Raw genomic sequence first — 23047 nt, forward strand, 5'->3', positions numbered from 1 at the left:
CCCTGGACTCAGAGTTGCTGAATCCTCCAGTCTGCCACCAGAACCCCACCTCTCCTTACGAGCTCCTCTTTGCTGTCAAAAGCATATGTGAACCTGTCCCCGTTCTTTGGCTTTAGGTCACCGGATTCCTTGATGGGGTTGGCAGTGACGCTGCAGCCCCAGGTCCGGTTAGGGCAAGCGAGCGGGGTGGCGGTGACCCTTGCCAACCTCTGTGCCCTGGGGAATTTGAAGTGTCCCAGACCCCGGCCTTCTGCTGTTTTTCTGCGGACAGGGTGGAGGGAGCTCTTAGCCCTGGGGACACAGGACACCAAGGGGCCGGGGCTGTCCACACTTAGCTGTCGGCTTCCTGCCTCAGCCCTCCGGCCACCACCTGGGTCTGCAGCCACTAGCGCCACTTGAAACACCCTCCCTCCCGCTCAGAAGGAGGCTGGGTTGGCCGGGGGGTTATTTTGGGAGCCGCTTCTGAGATCCAATGGCCTTGTTAGGGCAACACTGACCTTTCTGTCCCAGGAGGAGGGCAGGGCTGGAGCAGGGGCGGGGCAGCGCTGGGAGATCGCAGCCCGCACACCCACTGCCGGCCGAGAAGGGGGCCAGCGCTGGCCTCGCTGGGGCTGCCACCCAGGGATCGCCCTCTTTGAACCAGTGGGACCCCTCTACCCCCACCCCTTTCACTCTCTTCTTAAAGGGGTCAGACCGCTTTTCCTTGGGTTTCATGGAAACCAGACTTGGGACGTTGTGTGGGGACTTTGAGTCTTTCCTTCCTGTTTCCTCTGCGAGAGGCAGCCTTCCTTCCTGGGGCTGACTGAAGAGCCTCCCAGGCATGGCACTGCCCAGTGTCCCCCGTGCTGACCTGGCTCTGGGACTCTTTCAGCCTCCGCTGGCGTCCTGCATCCCGACTCCCGGGGCATGGTGGTGAGTCTGGAGGCCCAGCCCTGAGGGTGCCTGGAGAGTGTCAGGTACCCCCACGCCCCTGCACCCAAGCTGGAGGACGGGGAGGTTGTGGCGTGCGAGGATGAGATGAGCGGGGGCCGCTTCGACTTTGACGATGGCGGGGCGTACTGTGGGGGCTGGGAGGGGGGAAAGGCCCACGGGCATGGACTGTGCACTGGCCCCAAGGGCCAGGGCGAATACTCAGGCTCCTGGAACTTTGGCTTCGAAGTGGCCGGCGTCTACACCTGGCCCAGCGGAAATACCTTCGAGGGATACTGGAGCCAGGGCAAAAGGCACGGGCTGGGCATAGAGACCAAGGGGCGCTGGCTCTACAAGGGTGAGTGGACGCATGGCTTCAAGGGGCGCTATGGAACCCGGCAGAGCACCAGCAGCGGTGCCAAGTACGAGGGCACTTGGAACAACGGCCTGCAGGATGGCTATGGCACTGAGACCTATGCAGACGGAGGTGAGCCCACCCTGGGGCCTGCAGAGCTGGGATGGGGCCAGAGGGTAAGGAGCACTGACCAGGGTGGGAGCAATGAGGGCAGTTGGCACAGAAGCAGGTGGGCCAGGATGGAATCTGCTGTGTGGCCTTGGGCAAGCTACTCTACCTCTCTGAGCATCTATTTTCCTGTTAAGGTGGGGCCAATAAAGGGCGTATTGAGTAGGCTGGCAGGAATGCTTAGTAAGACGCCTATTATACAAATACACAAGGCACAATCAATAACACGCAGCTACTGCTCTTTGCATGCTAGGCATGTAAGCAATTGTGGACTAGACTGTAGCTTAGGTTTTAGCAGAACTGGAGTCTGGTCTCGACTTTGCCGTAAAAATTATTTTCAAGTAACAGATCATGAAACGTGTCTACTCATTCATTCACTCACCCAGTGACCTGCCACTCCTACCCCCACCCACCTACCTTTTTATTCATCCACCACCCACTCACCTACTCTTTCTTTTTTCTTTTCCTTCCTTCCTTCTTTCCTTCCTTCCTTCCTTGCTTCCTTCCTTCCTTCCTTCCTTCCTCCCTCCCTTTTTCTTTCCAGTGCTGGGAATTGAACCCAGGAGTGCTGTCTCACTGAACTACATCCCTAGTCCTTTTTATTTTTGATTTTGTGACAGGGTCTTGCTCAGTTGCTGAAGGTCTTACTCAATTGCTGAGGCTGGCCTCAAAATTGCAGTCCTCCTACCTCAGTCTCCATGCATTCTTTCATTCAGTGGATATTTCTGGGGTACTTCCCATTTGGCAGGCATTGTACAAAGGATTCGATGTGAAGACTGTCTGACTTCAGAAATGACCATACACCAACACACAGGGAGAGCTGTGGCAGAACAGAGAACAGTCAGGTTTGAGGAGGGCAGGGGACACTTTAGAGTAGGTGACACCTGACTGCAGTGTAATGGGAAAGTGGTGACTGTAGGAGTGGCAGTGGGGACCATCCCAGCAGAGAGGGGAGTTTGTACCGGGGCTCAGGAGCATGAGAGGAACTGTGGGTTCAGAAAACAGTCTTCTGTGGCAAAACAGCCCTGCGAGGTGGCAGAGCTGATATCATGACCTCATCTGCTGGTGTGACTTGAAACCTGTCACTTATTGGAGCCTCAGTGTCCTCGTTCATGACATGGGGTTCTTCAGAACATCGGGACTGCTAAAACGGTGGTCAGCGGACAGACAGGTGCAGATGCAAGTTCAAGGGCTTCTTGCAGATCTTCTGAACCAGAATCTCTGGGCAAGGGCGGAGGAAGCTGTTTTAACAAGCTCATCAGGCAAATTGTAAACATGTTAACATTTCAGAGTATTGCTGTCTGGGGACAGTGGCGCCTGCCTGGAGTCCCAGCTCCTGGGGAGGCTGAGGCAGGTGGAGTGCTGGAGTCAAGGAGCTGAAGTTCAGCCCTGGCAGTGCAGCAAGACCGCATCAAAAAAAAAAAAAAAAAAAGGTCCTGGTTTAAATCAGGGGCTAGCGGACTGCAGATCACAGACTGACCCGCTGCCTGTCTGGTACGGCCTGTGCGCTGAGAGCCCTTTCACATTTTATTTATTTGAAAAAAATCAAAAGAACGATATTTTGCGTCGTGGTACGGGAAAGTCCTACATAACGTCCTCCGTGTTGCCTGATGTTCTGCAGATTTATGGACTTTTCATAGCAAAAGTCTGTTGCTCCTGCTGGTCATGGTCCTCCAGATCCTGTCCCACTCCGTATAATCCGTGCTGTGTTCCCAGCTGCTGGGACGCTCAAAACTGCGGCTAATTGGAAAACAATCACATGGGCACCAGAAGGCATTTGTAGGATATTATGTTTGTCACCAGTCCACCCGCTTGATGACAGGAGACGGGAAGTGGGCATTCTGGGAGCCAGGGGGTTGCTGAAGCCAGCAGGGGCCTGCAAGGTTGGCTCACGCCGAGGCCAGGGGGCACCCTGAGCACAGCCTGGGCTGGGGGAGGGCTGGTCGGAGTGGGGAGCGCCCCAGGACCGGCTGCGTGCTAATGAGGTTGACAGGGAGACTGCATCTCTGGGGTCTTTGGGGGTGTGCACATCTGGCAACTTCAAAACACTAGCTGGAACTGGACAGTGCTAAGGACAGATTCTGGCTCCACCACTTGCTAGTGACCTTGAACGGTTAGCTGAATCTCTCCAACTCAGTGCAACTCAGCTCACCTGATGTTTATGCCGGGCGCCGCGCTCAGCTTCGGGGACACAGCAGAGAGCCAGCCTCCATGTCCGTAGCTGTAAAACGAAGAGATCCTTGAGCACTCACAGGTGTCCGTCACCCGTGCAAAGGTGCATTGTAGGCATGTGCCCTTTCGCTCCCTCCAAACCAGGGAGAGGGTCAGTGTGGATCTGGAGGTGAGTCCCAGGGACACGTGTTGTGGGGTCGAGTGAGCATGACGAACAATAGGCGGACCTCCCAAAATGTTGGAATGTGAGAAACCCGTTCATCCTTCCCTTGTGCACCCCTTGAGGCTAAGCACCTGCCCTGTGCCAGGCTCTGCCCCACAGCAAGCTCTGGGGCCTGAAGTCGTGAGCAAGACCAGGTCCTCAAGGAGCCCTGTCTCATGGAACAGACGAAATAAACCAGAAAACAGCCACGCATGTGATTTCCCAAAGTGACTAGTGGCAAAGAAAAAAATAGCACAGGGAAGAGAGGGGTGTTTCTGGATAAGGTGGCCTCAGAAGCAGGAAGGGGAGGCCAGAGAGGAGGCAGCCTCCAGACAGAGGCAAAGGTCAGCCGGGTCAGGTCTGGGCATGGCGTGTTTGAGGCACGGTAAGAACTCCGGGGTGGCAGGACCCCGAGTGAACGGGGTACAGGGTGAGCGCCAGTTGGGACTGTGGACATGGGCCGGGCCTCCCTGGCTTTCCAGGTGTGCCCAGGAGCTCTTGAGGACAGTAACCGAAGACCTGCGGCTCTGGTTTGTCAGAGGCCCAGACTTCTCTGGAATGAGATGGCCCCACAGGCAGGGTCCCTGGAAACCTCACAGATTCTCTCTCCCAAGCCACACACGAGGCGTAACTGCCCAAAATTAGACGTGGCCACTGCTTCGGAAAATCTCTTTAATCAACCTGTCATCGGGTCCCTGAGGGTGTGTTAAGGACCTGCCCTCTGCCCTATCCTGGGGAGCACTGAGCAGGAATGTGGACAAGATCCTGTGGTTGGGATCCCTGGGAGTCGGACAGCCCTGGGCTGTCACCTGCCCTCCTGGGTTACCCCGGGTCCTTCACACCTGATGTCCTCATGCATGATGTGGACCTATCGAACCTCAGGAGATTTCTCAAGGGATGAATGAGGACACTCAAAAAGGGTAGTTATTATTATTACTGCTAATTGTTAATTTATTCAGTTAATACACATTGCATAATTACTCGTCTACACCGGGAGGCGTAGAAGTGGACTGAGTGGCGGGTTCTGCCTCCACCCGGGATCCAACAGGACGCGTGCTGTAGTGCGGTGCTGGGCATGTCGCCGGGGCAGACAAGGGGCTAAGGGCGCCCGCGTGGGGAACGGCCAGGCTTAGCCATCCAGGGAGGCTTCCTGAAGTAAGCGGCCGGCAGAGCCCTGAAGTATGTGTGGGAGCAAGTCGAGGACTCCAGGTGGAAGGCGGAGACCGCACAAGTCAAGAGGCCCAAACCTGCTGCTCAAGAGGAGATAAGGCTGGGTGTGCTTTCTTATTTATCTATTTATTTTTGGTACCAGGGATTGAACCCAGGGGCCCTTTACCACTGAACCCCATCCCAGCCCTTTTTATTTTTTATTTTGAGACAGGGTCTCCTAAGTCACTTAGGCTCTCACTAAGTTGCTTAGGGCCTCTCTAAGTTGCTGAGGCTGGCCTCCCACTTGTGATCCTCCTGCCTCAGCCTCCCACGTTGCTGGGGTTACAGGCGTGCGCCACTGTGCCCAACTTTGGATGTGCCTCTCATCCCCAGCACTGAAAAGCATTTCCTGCTCCCCACCTTACCTGGCAGTACATGCTACAGGTCACTGCCTCCTGGGCACCCAGGGAAAGAGCGGGTGGCCGGATTGAAGATGTAAAGATGAAATTGATTTAGTGGGTCAGGACTTATGCTCTTCAAAATGAAAGATTAGAATAGAAATGATGAGAGTATTTCACAGAAAATCAGATAAAGTATTATTTCCTGAAATGTTTAGTTGTGTGTGTGTGTGTGTGTGTGTGTGATGTATAATTCAGTTCTTCCTATTAGTTGTGTGTGTGTGTGTGTGTGTGATGTATAATTCAGTTCTTCCTATTAGTTTGTGTGTGTGTGTGTGTGTGTGTGTGAGGTATAATTCAGTTCTTCCTATTAGTTGTGTGTGTGTGTGTGTGTGTGTGTGTGTGTGTGAGGTATAATTCAGTTCTTCCTACAGGTCATGGTAAAAAGTTTGTTCTGAAGTCTTGACTGGCATCTTCCATGAAGCCCCGCCCCTCCTACGTCCGCAGAGCCTCCCTCTCGGCCGCCATGGCTTTGGTTGCAGGTTAAGCTCTTCACCTCTGGCCTGGGAAGGGGGCGGTGGGGAAGGCTTGGGCTCCAGCCTCCCAAACCCTGCTGCCCGCCCCTCGACTCCCTCCCCCACTCGGCCCCCTCCCCCACTATAGTCCTCATGCCTCCCCTGGCCATATAAAGCAGAGCTAAAAATAGCTGCTGACTTAAAGCGGCCAGCACACCCCAGCCCTGAAGTCGCAGTGTGTGGCCCGGGGGGCTGACTCTTCCTACCCCACAGACTCGCTCCCTCCAGCACCGGAAGGGCCACTCTGATCCTGGCCTCCCAGTGGTCTTGACCCGGCACCTCTGCCTTGTCTTCAGGGTTTCCGGAAATGCCCTTAAACTGCAAGCAAGATGTGTCCATAAGTGCATGGATGATCTGTGTTTTTCTGGGCGATATTTTTTTCAGATACTTAAAGGTTTCTAAAAGTAATCCCATGCTCAAATAAATTCGAGAACCATTGCTTAGTCCAATCATCAAAACGTGCAGCGGAAAAGCAGACCCAAGACTGACTTTTTAAAATAAAGTTTACAATAATAATAGTTAACTTTTTTTTTTTTTTCCCCTTTGGGTACCAGGGATTGAACCCAGGGGCACTTTACCACTGAGTCCCAGCCCCAGCCCTTTCTAAGAAATTTTTTATTTTGAGACAGGGTCTCGCTAAGTTGCTTAGGGCCTTGCTATGTTGCTGAGGCTGACTTTGAACTTGTGATCCTGCTGCCTCAGTCTCCAGAGCTGCTGGGATGACAGGTGCGGCCACCACACCTGGCAGTAGTTACCATTTTTGAAGTGCTTACTGTGCACCGGGTACTGTTTTTGGCACCTAACACTGGGTGTATTATTTAAACCTTCACAACAATCTTATGGGGAAAACATTGCTACTACCCCTATGTTTTTCACTACTGTGACTAAAGGACCTGACCAGCACAATTATAGAGGAGGAAGAGTTTATTTGAGGGCTCACAGTTTTAGAGGTCTTAGTCCATAGAAGGCCAGCTCCATTCCTTGGAGCTTGAGGCGAGGCCAAACGAGTTTGGCAGAGGGAAGCAACCCACATCAAGGTGATCAGGAAGCAGAGAGAGACTCCACTTGCCAGATACAAATATATACCAAAGCCACACCCCAATTCCATTCTCCTCCAGCCACACCCACCTCTTCAGTGACCACTCAGCTAATCCCTCTCAGGGGATTAAATAACTGATTGGGTTAAGACTCTTATAACCCAATCATTCCTCCTCTGAACCTTCTTGTATTGTCTTGCATTGAGCTTTTGGGGGACACCTCATATCTAAACCATAACACCCTATTTTACAGATGAGGAAACGGAGACAGATCATGTATGTTATTCTTATTCCAGGTCTTCTGATTAGTAAGAGGCAGAGAGGAACTTGATAATAGCAAAAAATAATTAAATAGTTCATATTATGAATGTTTTAATAAATGATATATGATGATAAAAGTAGGATTGGATACATAATGTGTGGGACCCAGCACAAATGAAAATATGGGACTCTTCTTCAAAATCATTGAAGACTTTCGAGACAGGGACAGTAGAGCATTAAACTAAGAGCCAGGCCCTGTGCACCCAACGCTCACCTTGACCTTAGTAACAACTAACTGCATCTACCATTTACTGAGTCTCTATTATGTACCAGGCTCTGTGCTAAGACTTTTACATGCTTTATATTATTTTAGTCTTCTTAAAATCCTCTCACCTACTGCACTAGTGGCTTTCCAACTTTTATAATTGCAATCCAACTGTAACATATTGCACATTGTACTTCCATGTCTACACACATCAGCAACAACAGAGAACAGAACCACATCATCGTGAAACAGTATTCCCCTTCCTGGACACAGTGCTGGCTACTTTCTTTCTTACCCTATCTTGTTGGGAGAATTGAATGATGCTTTGATAAATGTAAAGCTCTTAGGACAGAGTGTGGCCTGCGTTAGTGCTTTATTGTTATCACTGCACACTGAAAAGATGAGACTTCTATGTTTATCTCTGACAACTGGGTCCAAAACCCCAGCTTCTGCACCCTGGGTCAGTTTACTTTCTCCTGGCCAGAGTTAATGACTTAAGCTCATTTTAGTCCAGGGGACTCTGTACACAGGAGCTCAGTGAATGTGCCTGGATAGGGGCACATTCTCCTTATTCAAGATTCTCTTATTCTAGATATCTTCCATCTCCATATGCATTGTAAAATCAGTTTGTCAATTTATTTTTTAAGAAGGAAAGCCTACTGGAGTTTTGATTGCAGTGCCATCAAATCTATAGATCAGCTCGAGAGAATGGACATTTTGGAATAGTGAGTCTTCCAGTCCAAAAACATGGTATATATCATAATTTATTTAGGTTTTCCTAAATTTCACTCAGCAATGCTTTGCAGTTTTCAATGACTTGCATATCTTTTGCTAATTTTATGCCTAGGTATTTTTATTTTTTTGTGATTTTTCTAAATGGCATTTTGAATTTGATTTTTTTTCCAATCTTTCTTTGCTAGTTTATAGAAATACAATTGTTTTTGCAATTTGACTTTGAAGCCTTTTATCTTGACTAATTAATTTTAGTTCTAGTGAGCTTTTGATGTTTGGTTTTCAGATTATAAAGTATTTTTTAATTTAAAATTTCTTGATTATTATTAAAAATGAAGTATACAGATCCTAAGAGACTTCAATGTTACTAAAGGGAGATACATGGTATTTACTCACTTGGGGACTTTCGTCTCTGCACTTCTACATCCTTTTATTCACTACAGTATTAAAATCTCCCTTAAAATATGTTTGAGACATTGACATGAGATAATACATACAAAGTACTTAGCATAATGCCTGATACAGAGAAAATGCCAAAATATATGTTTCCTTCTTCTATTTCCTTCAATATCCCTAAGGACAGCTATAGTTGTCTTTTTCTTTGGGACAAGATTTGAGCCCAAAAACTAGCTTTGACTTTGGAGGAGTTAACAAGCCAACTCTGCTTAGTTCCGCGTAGCATCTGCCAGCGCCGTCGGAACCCACGCCAGGCATGATTCCATTTCCAATGTAGAATCAGCATAATTTAACCTCATCTTGAAAATCTCATGTCCCAGTTCACAGCCAGGGGTCAGGGTGACAGCCCGCTGAGTCGCTGTCTTGGTGGCTTCTTGGCTTTATCTGCAGGCTCCAGGGGAGCAGAGGGGCCCCTCCGCAGGACAGGAGCGGACATGGCTCTTCCTCTGCGTGGCCTTGTTTCTGTGATTCATGAGTCTGACTGACCACATCCCTGCCGAGTGCCCTGTCCAAGGCAGGCCCTTGCGATTCATGAAGCCTGCCTGTTTCCAGGGCCCCTGAATTCCGTGCCACCAGCAGCTGTTCCCTGGCCTGCCACGCCCTCAGGAGGAACGGGGAGTCTCATTTCCCGAGGCCCAGGCTGAGAGCGAAGGGTGAGGGGGACGGGGTTGCTTCCTGGCATGGACCAGCGGGCTGTCCCTGTTCCCTCTTATCCCTTCCCAAGCCGCAGCCACCAAGTAGGTGGGCAGTGAGGTTGGCCGCCGTCCCTCCTGTGCGACTTCTGGTCCCGACTTCAGGGTAACTGCAAGAGACGACTGGCCCAAGTGTGTGCCCTGCAGAATCCACAGAGCAATCCAGGGGCAACCGGCCTCCAGCACCGTCCCCTGGGGCCCGACGTGGGCACCTTGTGCGACAGTGTTCACCGCTGCTGCAGAGCATGTGGAGCGGCCAGGGGCAAGGGTGGCCTGCTGGAAAGGCCACTGGGCTCGCAGCACGTTCTTCCTGCTTTTACTTGTAATTAAGTTGGGATCGTTAGCGAATGCCGTCTTAACCACGTGACCAAGTGTGACATCTTAGTGGCAGGACAGATGGGCAGTGTGTGCCCTGGATGGGACATACAGGGGAAACGATATTATCCAGATAACACCCTGCCGGGACACATGGGGATCTGGCACAAGGCTGTCTAGGCCCTTGTAACAATTTGGCTTTTACTCTGAGGAAAACGGGGACGGTAAAAGTGACAGGAGCGGATTGGTTTCGAGGGATTCCTTCATTTAATGAGATTCCTTTAGCTGCTGTGTGGAGAAGACACCTTAGGATGGGTGTTGAGCCCTTAGGGCGCTGAAGGCAACAGTCCAGGTGAGACGCCGTGGCCGCTGGGATCCCATCTTACCGCAGCCAATGCGGTGAGAAGTGGAATTTTGAAGGAAGAGCGACCGGATGGATTTTGCTGATAGATGGATTGGACAGGAGGAAAGAGAAAGGGGACTCAGGACTGGTTTCAGGTTTGCGCCTCAGCGCGGAAGCTGAGATGGCGCAGGGCCTGGAGGAAGGACCCCTTCTGCCTCTCCCACACCCAATAGTTCTGGTGCTGGCAGCCCTCAGGCTGCTGAGCTGACCCAGGACCTGGCAAAGGGGCTTCCACCCAAGCCGCAGGCCCCGGCTGTCAGCACCCGGGCGATGTCGCCCAGTTAATCCTCTGTTTCTTGTGTGAGCCGTGGGGCGTCATCCGGGGCAGCAGCCTCTGGATGTGGGGGTGGCGGAGCCTGCAGGCTACGGGGACTTGTCACCCACTGCTGCAACCCAAGCCTGCTCCCGGGAGCTGTCACAAATGCCGCCAGCCCCTCCGCTTTGGGTTGTCTGTCAGTGATCCCAGGACACCAGACACTGCGGAGTTTTGATGGACAGCAGCATTTGGAAGCCATGGGAAGGGACTTCGGTGCCAGCCTTGACGGTGAGCCAGAGAGCCAGGCCTGGGATTGTTCTGGGGAACCTAATGCAGCCCAAGCGCTCACTGAAGGGCATGAAATCAGCTCATGAGACCTTGCCATGAGGACAGCAGAGGCAGCCCCTGGGCTCACAGGAAGGAATCCCAGGGGCTTTCAGCAGACAGAGCTGCTGGACTCTGTTTATGGAGTGCCTACTGTGTGCTAGTTCTCAGAGACGGGGCAGAGAGTGGCAGAGCCGTGGCCAGCTGCCCCTTCAGCCTCCGGTTACCTGTCTGCCTGGTGAGCGGGAGGCTGGAGGGACCCCGCTTCTGCGGCTTCCCCCGGGAAGACACCTGGAGGTCTTTTGTTTTATTCTCATCTGTTTGAATTTTTTTTAGCATATATGACTTTTGTGATTTTTAAAAGGTCTCCCTCCCCAACATAGAAACAAGAAACAAGATCTGTACATAGACATGATAAGAAGCCCTCAAAGCACAAAAATGAGCTTGGGGAGTTTCCCAGAATCAAGGCTCAGAATCCCAAATGGTCCTCCCTCCTTGCTCCTACTCTACTCTGGGACACTCAGTTTTTTAAGGGATGGCCAGATGGAAAGACAAAGTGAGGCAAGAAAGCTGTACCCTTGTCCCAGCTGAGCTACAGCCTTGCTGTGTGACCTTGGGCAGGGCCTTCTACCTCTCTGAGCCTAAGATTCTCCTCTGCATTAGGAGGAGCTGGACCATACTTACTCTTAAAGATAAGTGGTTTTTCTCTCATATGTAGCACTGACCTGTTGGCTGTGGCTACCTGGAGATGTGGTGAGGAGACTCTGAGGTCACATGAGGACCTTTAGCATCATGATAGATTCGTGATGTCAGCTGTGGACACAGGGTGGGGAAGAGGTGGCCCATGTGACCAATTACTTGTTACCTTGACCATTTGATCTCCAAGGTCCGCTCCAGCTGTGGCCTTAGGACTGAGAGAGTGTCATGTCCACCAGACTTGGGGTGCCTACGACTGTGTAGCACATTCACAAGTCCCAGGAAGGTGAGAGTCCAGATAGAATATGGGGTGCCGGGACTGTCTCCCACTGGCTTACAAAAGCCCGCTGTTGAATCTTCAAGAGTTTTTGGAAGTAGCTGTTCCACCCTCGACATCTGGACCAGCCAGGGTGGGAGCCTTCGCACGGTGGAAATTGGCTGATGCTACAAACCAAGTTTGTTTGTTTTTCCTGAAGAGCTGGTTTACCAGCACACACTGAATATCGTGCTAATATGAAACGCCCTTCTCACCCTGACTTAGGGTGACCAAGCTTCTCAGTTTGCCTGGAACGGCCCTGGTGCGTGGGAGCAGGAGTTCCAACAGCAGAGGCTCCTGCACCACAACGCGGGACGTGTGACTTAGAGGGAAGGCAGAACTGGAGGCTGGGGTCGGGAGGACTGGCCTGGCCCAGCGACTCGGGAGGCTTCCTCCAGGAACCCGAGTCCGAGCGGAGATCTGTGGGATGGACGGGGCTCACGGGGTGGCAGGGACAGCCCGCTGTGGCAGGCAGAGGGAATGACCTGACTTCACGGTGAGATCAGAGAACACTGGGTTCCAGAGAAGATGGGAGCGGAGACCACAGGGGGAGAGGAAGGGCCGGGAATGTGGGCAGAGCCCAGCTCGGGAGGCTGCGTGGGTCACACGGAGCAGTTGGGACATCATCGTATGAGAGGCTCGGGGGACACCCTCAAGCGCCCCTCCGCATGGGCCCTCGTCCCCCATCTGCCAGGGGCACGGGCTGCTGACAGCGCTAGCTGGACACTGCTTCCCTCCAGCGCAGACGCCCGGTCCTCTTGCTTGGATTCCGACAACTCTGGAGGCTACACCAGCCCAGAAGACTCCGCGCGCGATCCGTGGAGCCCTCTGCAGTCATGTCCACCTTCTTCAGGAGTTTCCTTCCTCGTGAGGGTTCTTCCCGAGACCCCTGCCCCGGCCCCCCTGCGATCTCAGTCTCAGATCTGTTCTCTAGGGAGCCTGGCCCAAGACCCCCGGGCACTGGGAGGCCATCGCAGGAGCTTGGGGGAAGATACCTGTTGGGATCTGCATCTTACCAAGAGGACTCGGGGAGCCAACAGCAGCAGGTCAACTGAGGTGGACCAGGGAGGGGACCAATGTGTCGGCCAGAGGGAGTGGACGAGGCTGGGACTAGAAGGGGTGGGGGTGGGGAAGAGATCCAGGAAATGGACCCATTAACAAGCTGCCGAGCAGGTCTCTGATGCCAAAGCCTGCAGCTTCCGTCATTCTTGCTGTCCCCAAGGACGTGGGAGCCCTGACTTGTTTCTCTGGGATGCTGGGTTCCTGATCTTTACGAAATGGGTCAGAGCCAAGCCTAGCTGGGCCTGCTATACATGGAAGCATCTAGATGGTGCCTCTGGCGTGGGCACATATGCTCACCACAACATCCACGCCTGAGCTGACCGTGGTGTGCTTGGACAAGAGCCACCAACCCCTGGGCTCCCTGGTGCTCACTCCTGCCAGGCTCCGTCTTAAACCCTGTCTGAAATCTGTTGATGACACTTCCGTGGGTTGCCCTAAGACCTTGTGCTAACTTCTGGTCCTACATGGGAGGACCTGGAGAAGGACCAGGGCCGCGGTTAGAGAGCACAGGCAGGATACAAAGGAGAGAGCAGGAGAAGCCGGGAGGTGACGGTGACGAGGACCCCCAGGCAGTGAGAGTCCGGAGGCTGGAAAGCCGTGTCTGGAAGGAGGCAGGGAGTAGGGCCGTGGAGGGCGTCGGCGATGGGGCTGGAAGGTGAGCTGCCATAGGCCAGGGAGGGCTGGACGGCCAGGCGAGGACTCCAGAGCAGGGGGACCCTGGAAGGGAGCTCGGCCTCGTTCCCTTCTCTCCACCTCTGGGCAGCTCCCCAGAGACAGTGCCCGTCCAACCTCAGACAGTGTCCTGGAAGTAGGAAGGTGTCCTGGCCAGGGGGTGCTGGCCTGTGTCCATTCTGCAGCAGGAAGCAGAGTCCCAGGCCTGTCCACAGGCCTCCTCCCTGGCCCTGGGGGATTCTAGGTCTCTGGCCTTCCCCTGGGTCTCTGAAATGACCGCACCTCCATTGGAGATGAGACTCGACGGAGAACTTACAGCTCTTTAACTTGGAAGATATTCTCTAATTCTTAGAGAGCACTGGTCAGGGACACTTGGTATGGTGGCCTACAATTGCCATGTCGTGTCGTCCTGAGAGGGTCCTTTAAATTTGATTCAGTTTTTCCAATTCTAAAATTAAAATGATGGCACTTGTGTCCACTAAGATAGACCTATATATATATATATGTTATGTATGTACATATATATCTACCTGTCTGCAGGTAACTGGGGACTCCAACTCCAAATGACCGGAACCAGAACTTTTCAACAGAAATCTCATGCGAGCTATGTATGTAATTTACATTTTTCTAGTAGTCACCTTTATAATGGTGAAATTAATTTTGATAATATATTTTAACCCATTATCAAAAAAACACTATCATTTCTATGTATAATGATATATAATTATTGAGATTTTTTTTCTAGGGAGATATTAAATCGATATTTCACATGGCCCGCCAGCAGGAGTACCCATGTGTGAAGGGCATCCTTAGCACGGTTAATGACAGGAATGGAGCAGGCTGGTTAACTGGAGGTCAGAGGAGAGGTGTTACCACTCCCAACCCCAGTTGTGTATTAGAATCATGGAGATGCTTGTGTTAGTTAGCACTTTTGGGGGTGCTGGGGATGGAGCCCAGGGCCTCGTGCGTGCAAGGCAGGTGCTCTACCACTGAGCCGCATCTTGGTCCTATTAGTCTCCTCATCACTATAACAAAATCCATGACAGGCTACTTATAAGGAAAAAAAGGTTTATTTAGCTCGCAGTGTTAGAGGCTCAAAGTCCAAGATCAGGCAGAGGGAGGACATTGATCTGGCCTTTAGTGAGGGCAGCAGTGTGTGTGTAAGAGCTTATACTGCCAAGCAGAAGTCAGACTGGGGTCCCAGAGTCCCTTCTAGGGGCATGTCTCTGATGACCTAAGGCCCTCCTGCCAGGATCCACCTCCCAAACTTTCCATTCTGTCCCAACAGGGTCCCTCCCCTGGGACCACGCCTTGAGTCACGCTGGACCCTTGGACACCAGCAGTGCAGTGCTTTAAAAAACTACGTCCAGGTCAGTTAGGTTATCGTCTCTGGCCAGGGCGAGGATCCTGTCCAATAGACGTGGCTTCCAGAAACGACTCTGTAGTTCAGGGACTTGGAGGCAGATGGACAGAGGTGAGCATTTTCTCTCCCCCAAGGACGGGAGCTCCGAGGCCTCTCCCAGGGTCGAGGCAGCAGAATGCCTCAGGGCCCCGGGCACAGCGTGACCCCCACAGCAGCACAGGAAGTAGAAAGTTGGAGCTGGGCGCCTCCCCTCCCTCCGCGTTCTCTCTGCCCTCCTGGCTTCTTTTCATCTTTACAGCTAATCCTTCCTGGGCCAGCTTTTCTGAGCAAAGACTCTGGCCTGCCAAAAAGTTAGCCCTTGGGGGCTGGGGGTGCAGCTCGGTGGCAGAACACTGGCCTAGCAGGCCCGGGACCCTGGGGTCCATGCCCAGCACCAAAAGCAAACATTTAAAGAAAACTAGCCTTTCTAGAGCTCTTCCGGGCTGCCAGCTGCCTCCCGTGTAGTTCTTTTAATCTGCGACCGACCCACGCCACTCAAGACCTGAACCGTCACCTCTCATCGGGACTATTGTTGTGGCTGGCACATGTGTGTGTCCATGTGCGTGTGTCAATATGTGCGTGTGCATGTGATCGGCTGACCTTAGTCTCTCGCCGGCACTGGATTCCAGACCTGTTGTGAGCAGAGACCGCAGCCTGAGGGACGCGTGGCCCACAGCAAATGCTCGTCAGACGCAAGCAGTGCGGGAACAGGCACACATATCACGGCCTCGGGAGCACTCGGGGTCAGAGTCGAGGGTAAGATGCACGGGGTCTGTGATAAACCAGCCAGGCCCTGCAGGGAGGCCTGCGCGGCGGCTTTATGAAGTGCAGGAGCCCTGTCTCGGGAACAGGGCTGGGCCTACCATGTTCAGGCCTTTGCCAGGCTTCACGCACCTCGTAACTCCCAGGGCTGAGCTGCCGGATCTGGAGCTGAACCCCTAGGCAGCCAGTGCCGCCCACCGCTGAACTGAGTCTCAAGGGGGACGAGATGACAAAGGTGTCACCTGGAAAAGACAGCCGCAAGGTCATCCGATGTTTTCCGCGGGCTTCCTTGGCCCTGGGAACGGTGTAGATGCTGGGACCAGGACAGAAAGAAACTGACCATAGCTTCCTTCCTTTTGGAAGCCAAAGACAGGAAGGAAAGTCTTACCATGAATTCAGAAGCATAATCGTGATTCAACAGCATTTGGAAAGTGCTAAGAAGGTGACATGACAACATGTGGCCACTTCTGGCAGTACTTGGGGAAGGGGTTTGAGAAATCTTCCTGGGTCGAATCACGTTTAAATTGAAGCTTGAACTGTCAGTCAAAATCAGCCAGGGGAAGGAGGAGGAGAAGAGCGTGTCAAGAAAAGGAGAAAGCATGTGCAAAGGTCCTGAGGCTGGAAAGTTATTCAGGCTAGAGAACAACTCAGGATGAGAAAGGAGAGGCATACCAGGCTGAGCGGGCTGCTGGGGTCTTGGTCTTTCTTCTGAGGACACTGAGATGTCCTGCAGGGACAACAAGACCAAGTGAGGGGCAGCTCAGCAGCTGTGGGAGGAGACACTCCTTCCAGAGACGGCCCTTCTTAGTCAGATGACGGTGGGCAGGCTCCTCCTTCTCTTCCCCTTCCCATGTGTTCTTCCTGTCCCCAGGGAGAACTGTCTTAGAGAGACAGGCTTAGGGAGCTGGCCCTGCGCTTGGCCTTGCCCTCTTCCCAAGGCCCTGTCGCCCTCGGCCCCCCCTGGGGGTCTGTGCCTCCTGCCACTGCCTGTAAGTTTCCTAAAACAGCCTGGCAGCTTCCTCCTCTGGTGGCCAAGGGCTGCTTTCTGCTGTAACCTGTTTTTCTTGGACTTAAAGGGACCATGTCAGCCCACCCCACACCCAGCTGAAGCCCAGAGGAGGCTGGCTGGTTTAACTGCGCCAACTCCTCCACGCCGGGGTCACTGTCCCTCTCTCTCCGTCACTGTCCCTCGCCATCCCTGTCTCCCCTGCCGAGTTCCTCACTTTGCTTTTATTTCTTCTTTCTTCTGAGCGGCAGCGGAAGGGGCACAGCCAGGCACGGGCGTGAATCTTGGCTCTGGCACCTTAACTAGGTCATCTCGGCAGGTCCTTCATCCCGGCTGGGCCTTAGAGTTTCCTCTTCTGTAAAATGGGAGCCACCAAGCACCTCGCCAGGCCTTGCACAGGGCTGCTTTCAGATGGGTAAGGCAGAAAGAGACCCACAGCCTCAGAACGCAGGCTGTTCATTTGGTCATTCAGCAAGTATTTAACCAGTTCCTACTGGCATGTTCTAGGCCCGAGGATACCGCAGCAAACAACGCAGAAAGGAATTCTGGCCTTTATGGAACCTGCGTGAGATTGACAGAGATGGCAATAGAAAAAAGCAAAAGCAGAATGTTGTCTCAGATATGCTACGAGAGCACAGCAAAGAAGGAAATTAAAAGCTATTGGGGGGCTATCATTTTAAATAGGGTGGTCAGGGGAAGCTTCACTGACGAGATAAATAAAGGCTTCACAATGGCAAAAGGTGAGCCATGTAGATATGGAAGGAAGAGCATTCCAGGCAGAGGAGTGGCAGATGCAAAGGTCCTGAGGCAGACCACCACGGGTGGGGACACAAGAAGTCTCTGTGACTAGAGAAGAGTTAGGGAAAGGGGAGAATGGGAGGAGTTGAGGACAATGGAGTGAGGGGGATGAGATTAGGTAGTCTTGTGGGCTGCTAGGGACTTCAGCTTTTCTTCTGAATTTGAAGGGGCAAAATGGTGTGATCTGACTTTCTTCATATTTGAACAGATCCCTCTGACTACTGTGTTGGGATTAGGCAGAAGGGGCAAAGGCACAGTGTGGCCTCCTGCTGAAATCCAGTTGAGAGAGAACGGGGGCTCCTGCCACCACCTAGTCCAAGTGAAGATGCTGACAAGTACCCAGAGTCTAGGTCCACTTGGAAAGATGGGTTGCAAGATGCCCTGATAGACAGTTTTAGAATATATGATGCTGGGCATTTCTTGTTTTCTTAAAAGTTTATTTCCGATCTCTCTCTCTCTCTCTCTCTCTCTCTATCTATCTATCTAAACTTTTAAGAATCAACTGTACAGAGGCATAATTTCCATACAACGAAATGCATTTCAAGTGGTCAGTCCTGGCAGATGCACACGCCTCGTTGACGCCAGCACGGTCAAGGGAGCTGTCCTCTCAGTTTCCTCCTGTGCGGCTGACCACCCCGCCACCCGGCCCCTGGCAGCCACAGACCTGTTTGGCCCCTTTGGTTAGTGCATTTGAGCCGCTCGTGTAACTGGAACCCAGCACTCCGTGCTGTGCGGCTCTGGCTCTGTTGCGTGGCCTGGCCGTGAGGTCCACCCCTGCTGACCGCACTGGTCGTCTTGCTGGATGACTGCACCCCGCCGGGTGGCACCCTGCAGTTCGCCCGTACCCAGGACGCTGGGTGTCCCCATCCTCTGCTGTCTCACGGTCAGTCTTCAGGAACCCTGGAAGGTGGGGACTGACTTCCCATTTTTCAGATGAAGTCGAGAGTCTGAAGAGGAACCGGCCGAGCTTCCGTAGCTTAGAGGCTCCCATTGGGCGGCCCCTCTGCCCCCTGCCCAGCATGCTCACGTGTGAACGAGTTGGGAAGTGGAGCCTCGCTCTCGTCTGTCCATCGCCCCGTTCTCTCATCTCTCTGTTCACTTTTGCTTTCTTGCTGTGTGGCTTGGGGTCAGTCACACAACCTCTCTGCACATCCTTCCATCCATAAGAAATGGAGGTCATGTTTACACCTTCCTCCTGAGATCACATCCCATGCTCTCCTCTCTGGTCTCTCTCGGTTTCTCTTTGGCCTGGGTATAGCTGACAGTCCAGGACTATGGTCCTGGTTTTCTGTGGCTGGTCACTGAAGGGAGGTAAGGACCGGCGTGTCTCTCACCCCTAGCTGCTCTTTGCCTGCTGGACAGAGGAGCTGGAAACACTAGGGACTCTGCCCACCAGATTAAAGCCGGATTTCCAGTGGTGAAGCCCAGGGATCAGTAGGTTTTTAAGAAGTTTCCCCGTGCTTCAACTGTGCACCAGGATTAATGGCCACAGGCTCCAACCATGAGCCTCTGCAGAAGGCAGGCTTGGTTAAGTTGCTGAATGTCTCAGACCATCTGCTTCTCCTGGAAATGAGCATAAGTAGGGAGCTGCCTCACAGGACTGCTGAGACCTTTAAGTGGGTCTTCAGCATCGTCCTCGACCCTTAGTGGGGCTCTTAATAGAAAGGGCTGGGCAGGTGGCAGAGGGGCCCTCAAAGGCAGCAGCCTATTCTAGGAGGGACTGGACAGTGTAGAGGCCCCTGGATACCTCCAAAGTCACTGTCCCCTGTGCCCAGAAGCCCAGCATCTTGGAGTTAGGCCCGACCCTAGGGAACGTCCACTCAAGTGGGCAATGAGGCCTGGAAAGGAAGGGGGCTGCCCGAGGCCACGACGCGTGGTGGCCTTTCCAGACAGCGTCAGCCAGTTAACGGGCACCTCCAGGTTTCAGGCGCTGTTTCAGAGAACAAAGCAGAAAAGTCCCCTGCCGTCATGGAGCTTCCATTCTAGCTGGGGAAGAAAACCAAAGAAGGTAGTAATCAAGTCCTACAAGTCACATCAGGAAGGATAAATGCCCCGGGAACCATAAAGTGAACCAGGGAGCGGGGCGGGCGGGGCAGGCGGGCTGATTTTAAATGGAGCGGTCAGACAGGTTCTGGACGTGGGAACAGACAATGCCAAAGGGCCTGGTGGTTGAGCTGTGCCCTCTGCTCAGCAGATGGCTGCCCCTCTCCTTGCCTGGACACTGGTCAGGAAGAAGGCTGTTCGTCAGCCTCTGTTACTATGTAACAAATACCCGCACAGGGCTTGTAGAGAAGAGACTTATTTTAGCCTAGGGTTTTGGAGGTTCCAGGTTGTGATCACTTGGCCCTGTTGCCTTTGGCCTGTGGAGAAGCAGCACATCATGGCAGAGTGCGTGGCACAGCAAAGCCACCCACCTCCCAGCCAGGAAGTCAGAGAGGGAGAGGAAGGGGCAGTAGTCCTCAGCCCCTTGGCCCGAGCAGGCCTGGAGCCTAAAGACTCCCACTAGGCCCCGCCTCTCACAGACCCCGCCTCTCACAGGCCCCGCCTCTCAAGGCCCCACCTCTCAAGGCCCCGCCCCTCGCAGGCTCCGCCTCACATTAGCACCAGACTTTGCCATGGATAGTCGGAGGACAATTAAGATCCAACCACAGCAAAGGCCATTTAGTTTTTGTTCAAGGTGGGGAGGGGAGGGTCGTGCTGTTTAAAGCCGGGGCTCTGAATTTCCACCTTCAGTGCAGTGAACGCACGTCGGGCACTGCCCTGCCTGCTGGAGGCACGGAGGTGGGGACAGCACCAGTCTCAGTGCTGCTGGGGGAGGCAAAGACAAGCGGTGGGGCAGGTGGTGTGTGCAGACAGCGATGAGCCGGAGACGGTGATGAGCTGGAGACAGCTGTGCAGCATCTGGGGGACATTCACCTCCGGGCTGACATCTGGAGCCGCAGAGGGACGCTGATGGGGAAGGGGTGGGGAATGTATTTTGGGGGCACGGTAGGATATATAGGAATGAGGTACGCAATCAGGGAAGACAGACAGGGTTTGGGATGGAGCCCTGGGGAGAACCGCCAAAAGGATGTGGGTGCAGGGTGAAGTCATTTTGGCAACTCTGTGTCAGTTTGTTTGTACAGCTCAGGTGGCCTCCGGAGCTAGTCCAGCTTTGCAGAATCAGTCTTTTCCTTCAGTTTTTCAGTGGTATTAACCCATTTAACCCTTAAGCAATACTATGAAGTAAGAGGTAATTATTATCCCTGCAGATGAGGAAGCAGAGGCACAGAGAGTTCAAGTCTGTTGCCCGGGGTCACACAGCTAACAAGGGCGGAGGCAGTATTTGGAGCCTGTGCTCCTCTCTCTGCTCACAGAGGACTTGAGTGGTCCCTCACTAACCTCAGCTGTCTTGTTCTGGGTAGCTCACCCACGGTGTCCCCATAGGGCTGTGTCTGCTGACGTCATTGTCCTGCTCAAGTGGTGTTCCACGGTCCCAGTGTCACCGGTGTCCACACCGCACACTCACTTAGCCTCCAGCCACGTATTGCCTTGTGCTGAGCCCCTCAGGTGGCCTTGCTCACTTAGAACCTCATACATACCCTTAATGTCACCTCCATGGGACCCTAGGCACTCCTTCACTCTGAACGCACTGTCCTCACACTTGTGATCACAGATAGTAAAAAACCTAACACATGTGCCCACAAAATTCCCCCCCCCCCTCTCTCTCGATACTGGGGATTTGACTGAGGGGCACTTTACCACCAGGCCACATCCCCAGTCCCTATCCTCCTTTTATTTTTTCATTTTTGAGACAGAGTCTAAGTTGTTGAGGGCCTTGCTCAGTTGCTGAGACTGGCCTTGAATTTACAATCCTCCTGCCACAGCCTCCGAGTCACTGGGATTACCTGGGTGTGCCGGGGCACTCAGCTCCACAAAAGTCTCTTGCATAAATGCATTCACAATATTATGCTTTCCAATATTCATGTAACTAAACGAACTGCCCTGTCTGTTCATGACCTTGAACCTTCACATGACCTTGGACGTGCATTTACCTCATGTACCTAGAGGACCTTGCCAACTCACCCAGAGTGGCACTTTTTGACCCTCCAGTGGTCTTGCCCTCTCCCTCCACTCTGCCCTTCCTTGCAGTCAAGACCTCGCACACTCTTGTACCCTTAGGTCATATCCCCTCGTGTCTCACTCACACGATCTCACGCTCTGAGCACACGCTGCCTTGCACACTCCCACAAATGCAGCCACGCTACTGCATAAACCCCCTGTTCTGCCCACTCGTGCTCTTGCACATTCTCCAGTGTGTGATCCAAAATGTGTGCACACTCATTCAGATTCACTTCAACAGAGCCTCGCCTGCTCAGATAATAATACTTGCACACCGACCCACACACCTCATCTTGCATACTCGTGACCTTAGCATGTTCCCGCGAAAGGAAACATTCACACCACCCTGCAGATTCCTCCTGGCTTTTTCCTTCTGTGTGAATGCACAGTCCTTGAATCTCACCCACTCCCAGGGCCTCGACTACACACACAACTTCACACAGTGACATCCTGACCCACAAAACTTGCCTACCTTGTGCGCTTGTGAACTTACCATGTTCCCACCAGCAGAAATATTCTCACCACTGGGCAAACCCTCTCCAACCTCACTGACGGTAACTTGCACCAGTTGCCCTTCAGGTGGCTGTGCTTCCCACTCAGAGCCACCCACCTTGCCCATTCCGGTCCTTACACACCCAGACACTGTGCACATGCAGGGCACCTGGTGCCACCCACTGACGTGAGCTCTCCTCGTCCACAGGGACTTACCAAGGCCAGTTCACCAATGGCATGCGCCATGGCTACGGGGTTCGTCAGAGTGTGCCCTACGGGATGGCCGTGGTGGTGCGCTCACCGCTGCGCACGTCGCTGTCATCTCTGCGCAGCGAGCACAGCAATGGCACGGTGGCCCCGGACTCGCCCACCTCACCTGCCTCCGACGGCCCGACGCTGCCCTCGCCGGCCATCCCGCGCGGTGGCTTCGCGCTCAGCCTGCTGGCCAGCGGCGAGGGGGCGCGCGCACCCCGGGGTGGCCTCTTCCAGCGGGGCGCCCTGCTGGGCAAGCTGCGGCGCACAGAGTCACGCACGTCCCTGGGCAGCCAGCGCAGCCGCGTCAGCTTCCTCAAGAGCGACCTGAGCTCGGGTGCCAGCGACGCGGCCTCCACCGCCAGTCTGGGCGAGGGCGCCGAGGGCGCCGACGACGCCGCGCCTTTTGAGGCGGACATCGACGCCACCACCACAGAGACCTACATGGGCGAGTGGAAGAATGACAAACGCTCGGGCTTTGGCGTGAGCGAGCGCTCCAGCGGCCTGCGCTACGAGGGCGAGTGGCTGGACAACCTGCGCCACGGCTACGGCTGCACCACGCTGCCCGACGGCCACCGCGAGGAAGGCAAGTACCGCCACAACGTGCTGGTCAAGGGCACCAAGCGCCGCGTGCTGCCGCTCAAGAGCAACAAGGTCCGCCAGAAGGTGGAGCACAGCGTGGAGGGCGCCCAGCGCGCCGCCGCCATCGCGCGGCAGAAGGCAGAGATCGCCGCCTCCAGGTAGGCCTGGCTGGGGCCTCGCTGGACGGGGCTGTGGGGGACCAGTCCTGGAGCGGGCCAGCCTAGCAGGCCATCTCTA

The 23047-nt window shown here is 53.7% G+C and overlaps 1 protein-coding gene across 1 annotated transcript in view; it reads left to right on the top strand.

Annotated features, from left to right (window-relative positions):
* The first annotated feature begins 543 nt into the window (after positions 1-543).
* Jph2 (junctophilin 2) overlaps positions 544-23047 on the top strand; it is a 67216-nt gene continuing 44712 nt past the window's right edge. The window contains exons 1-2 of the mRNA XM_047540034.1: positions 544-1396; positions 22185-22968. Coding sequence (XP_047395990.1) covers positions 1018-1396; positions 22185-22968 — 1163 coding nt within the window. The 5' untranslated portion in view covers positions 544-1017. The remainder of the gene's footprint in view (positions 1397-22184; positions 22969-23047) is intronic.

Source organism: Sciurus carolinensis, chromosome 2 (assembly GCF_902686445.1).
Source record: "Sciurus carolinensis chromosome 2, mSciCar1.2, whole genome shotgun sequence".
Classification (NCBI taxonomy): Eukaryota; Metazoa; Chordata; class Mammalia; order Rodentia; family Sciuridae; genus Sciurus; species Sciurus carolinensis.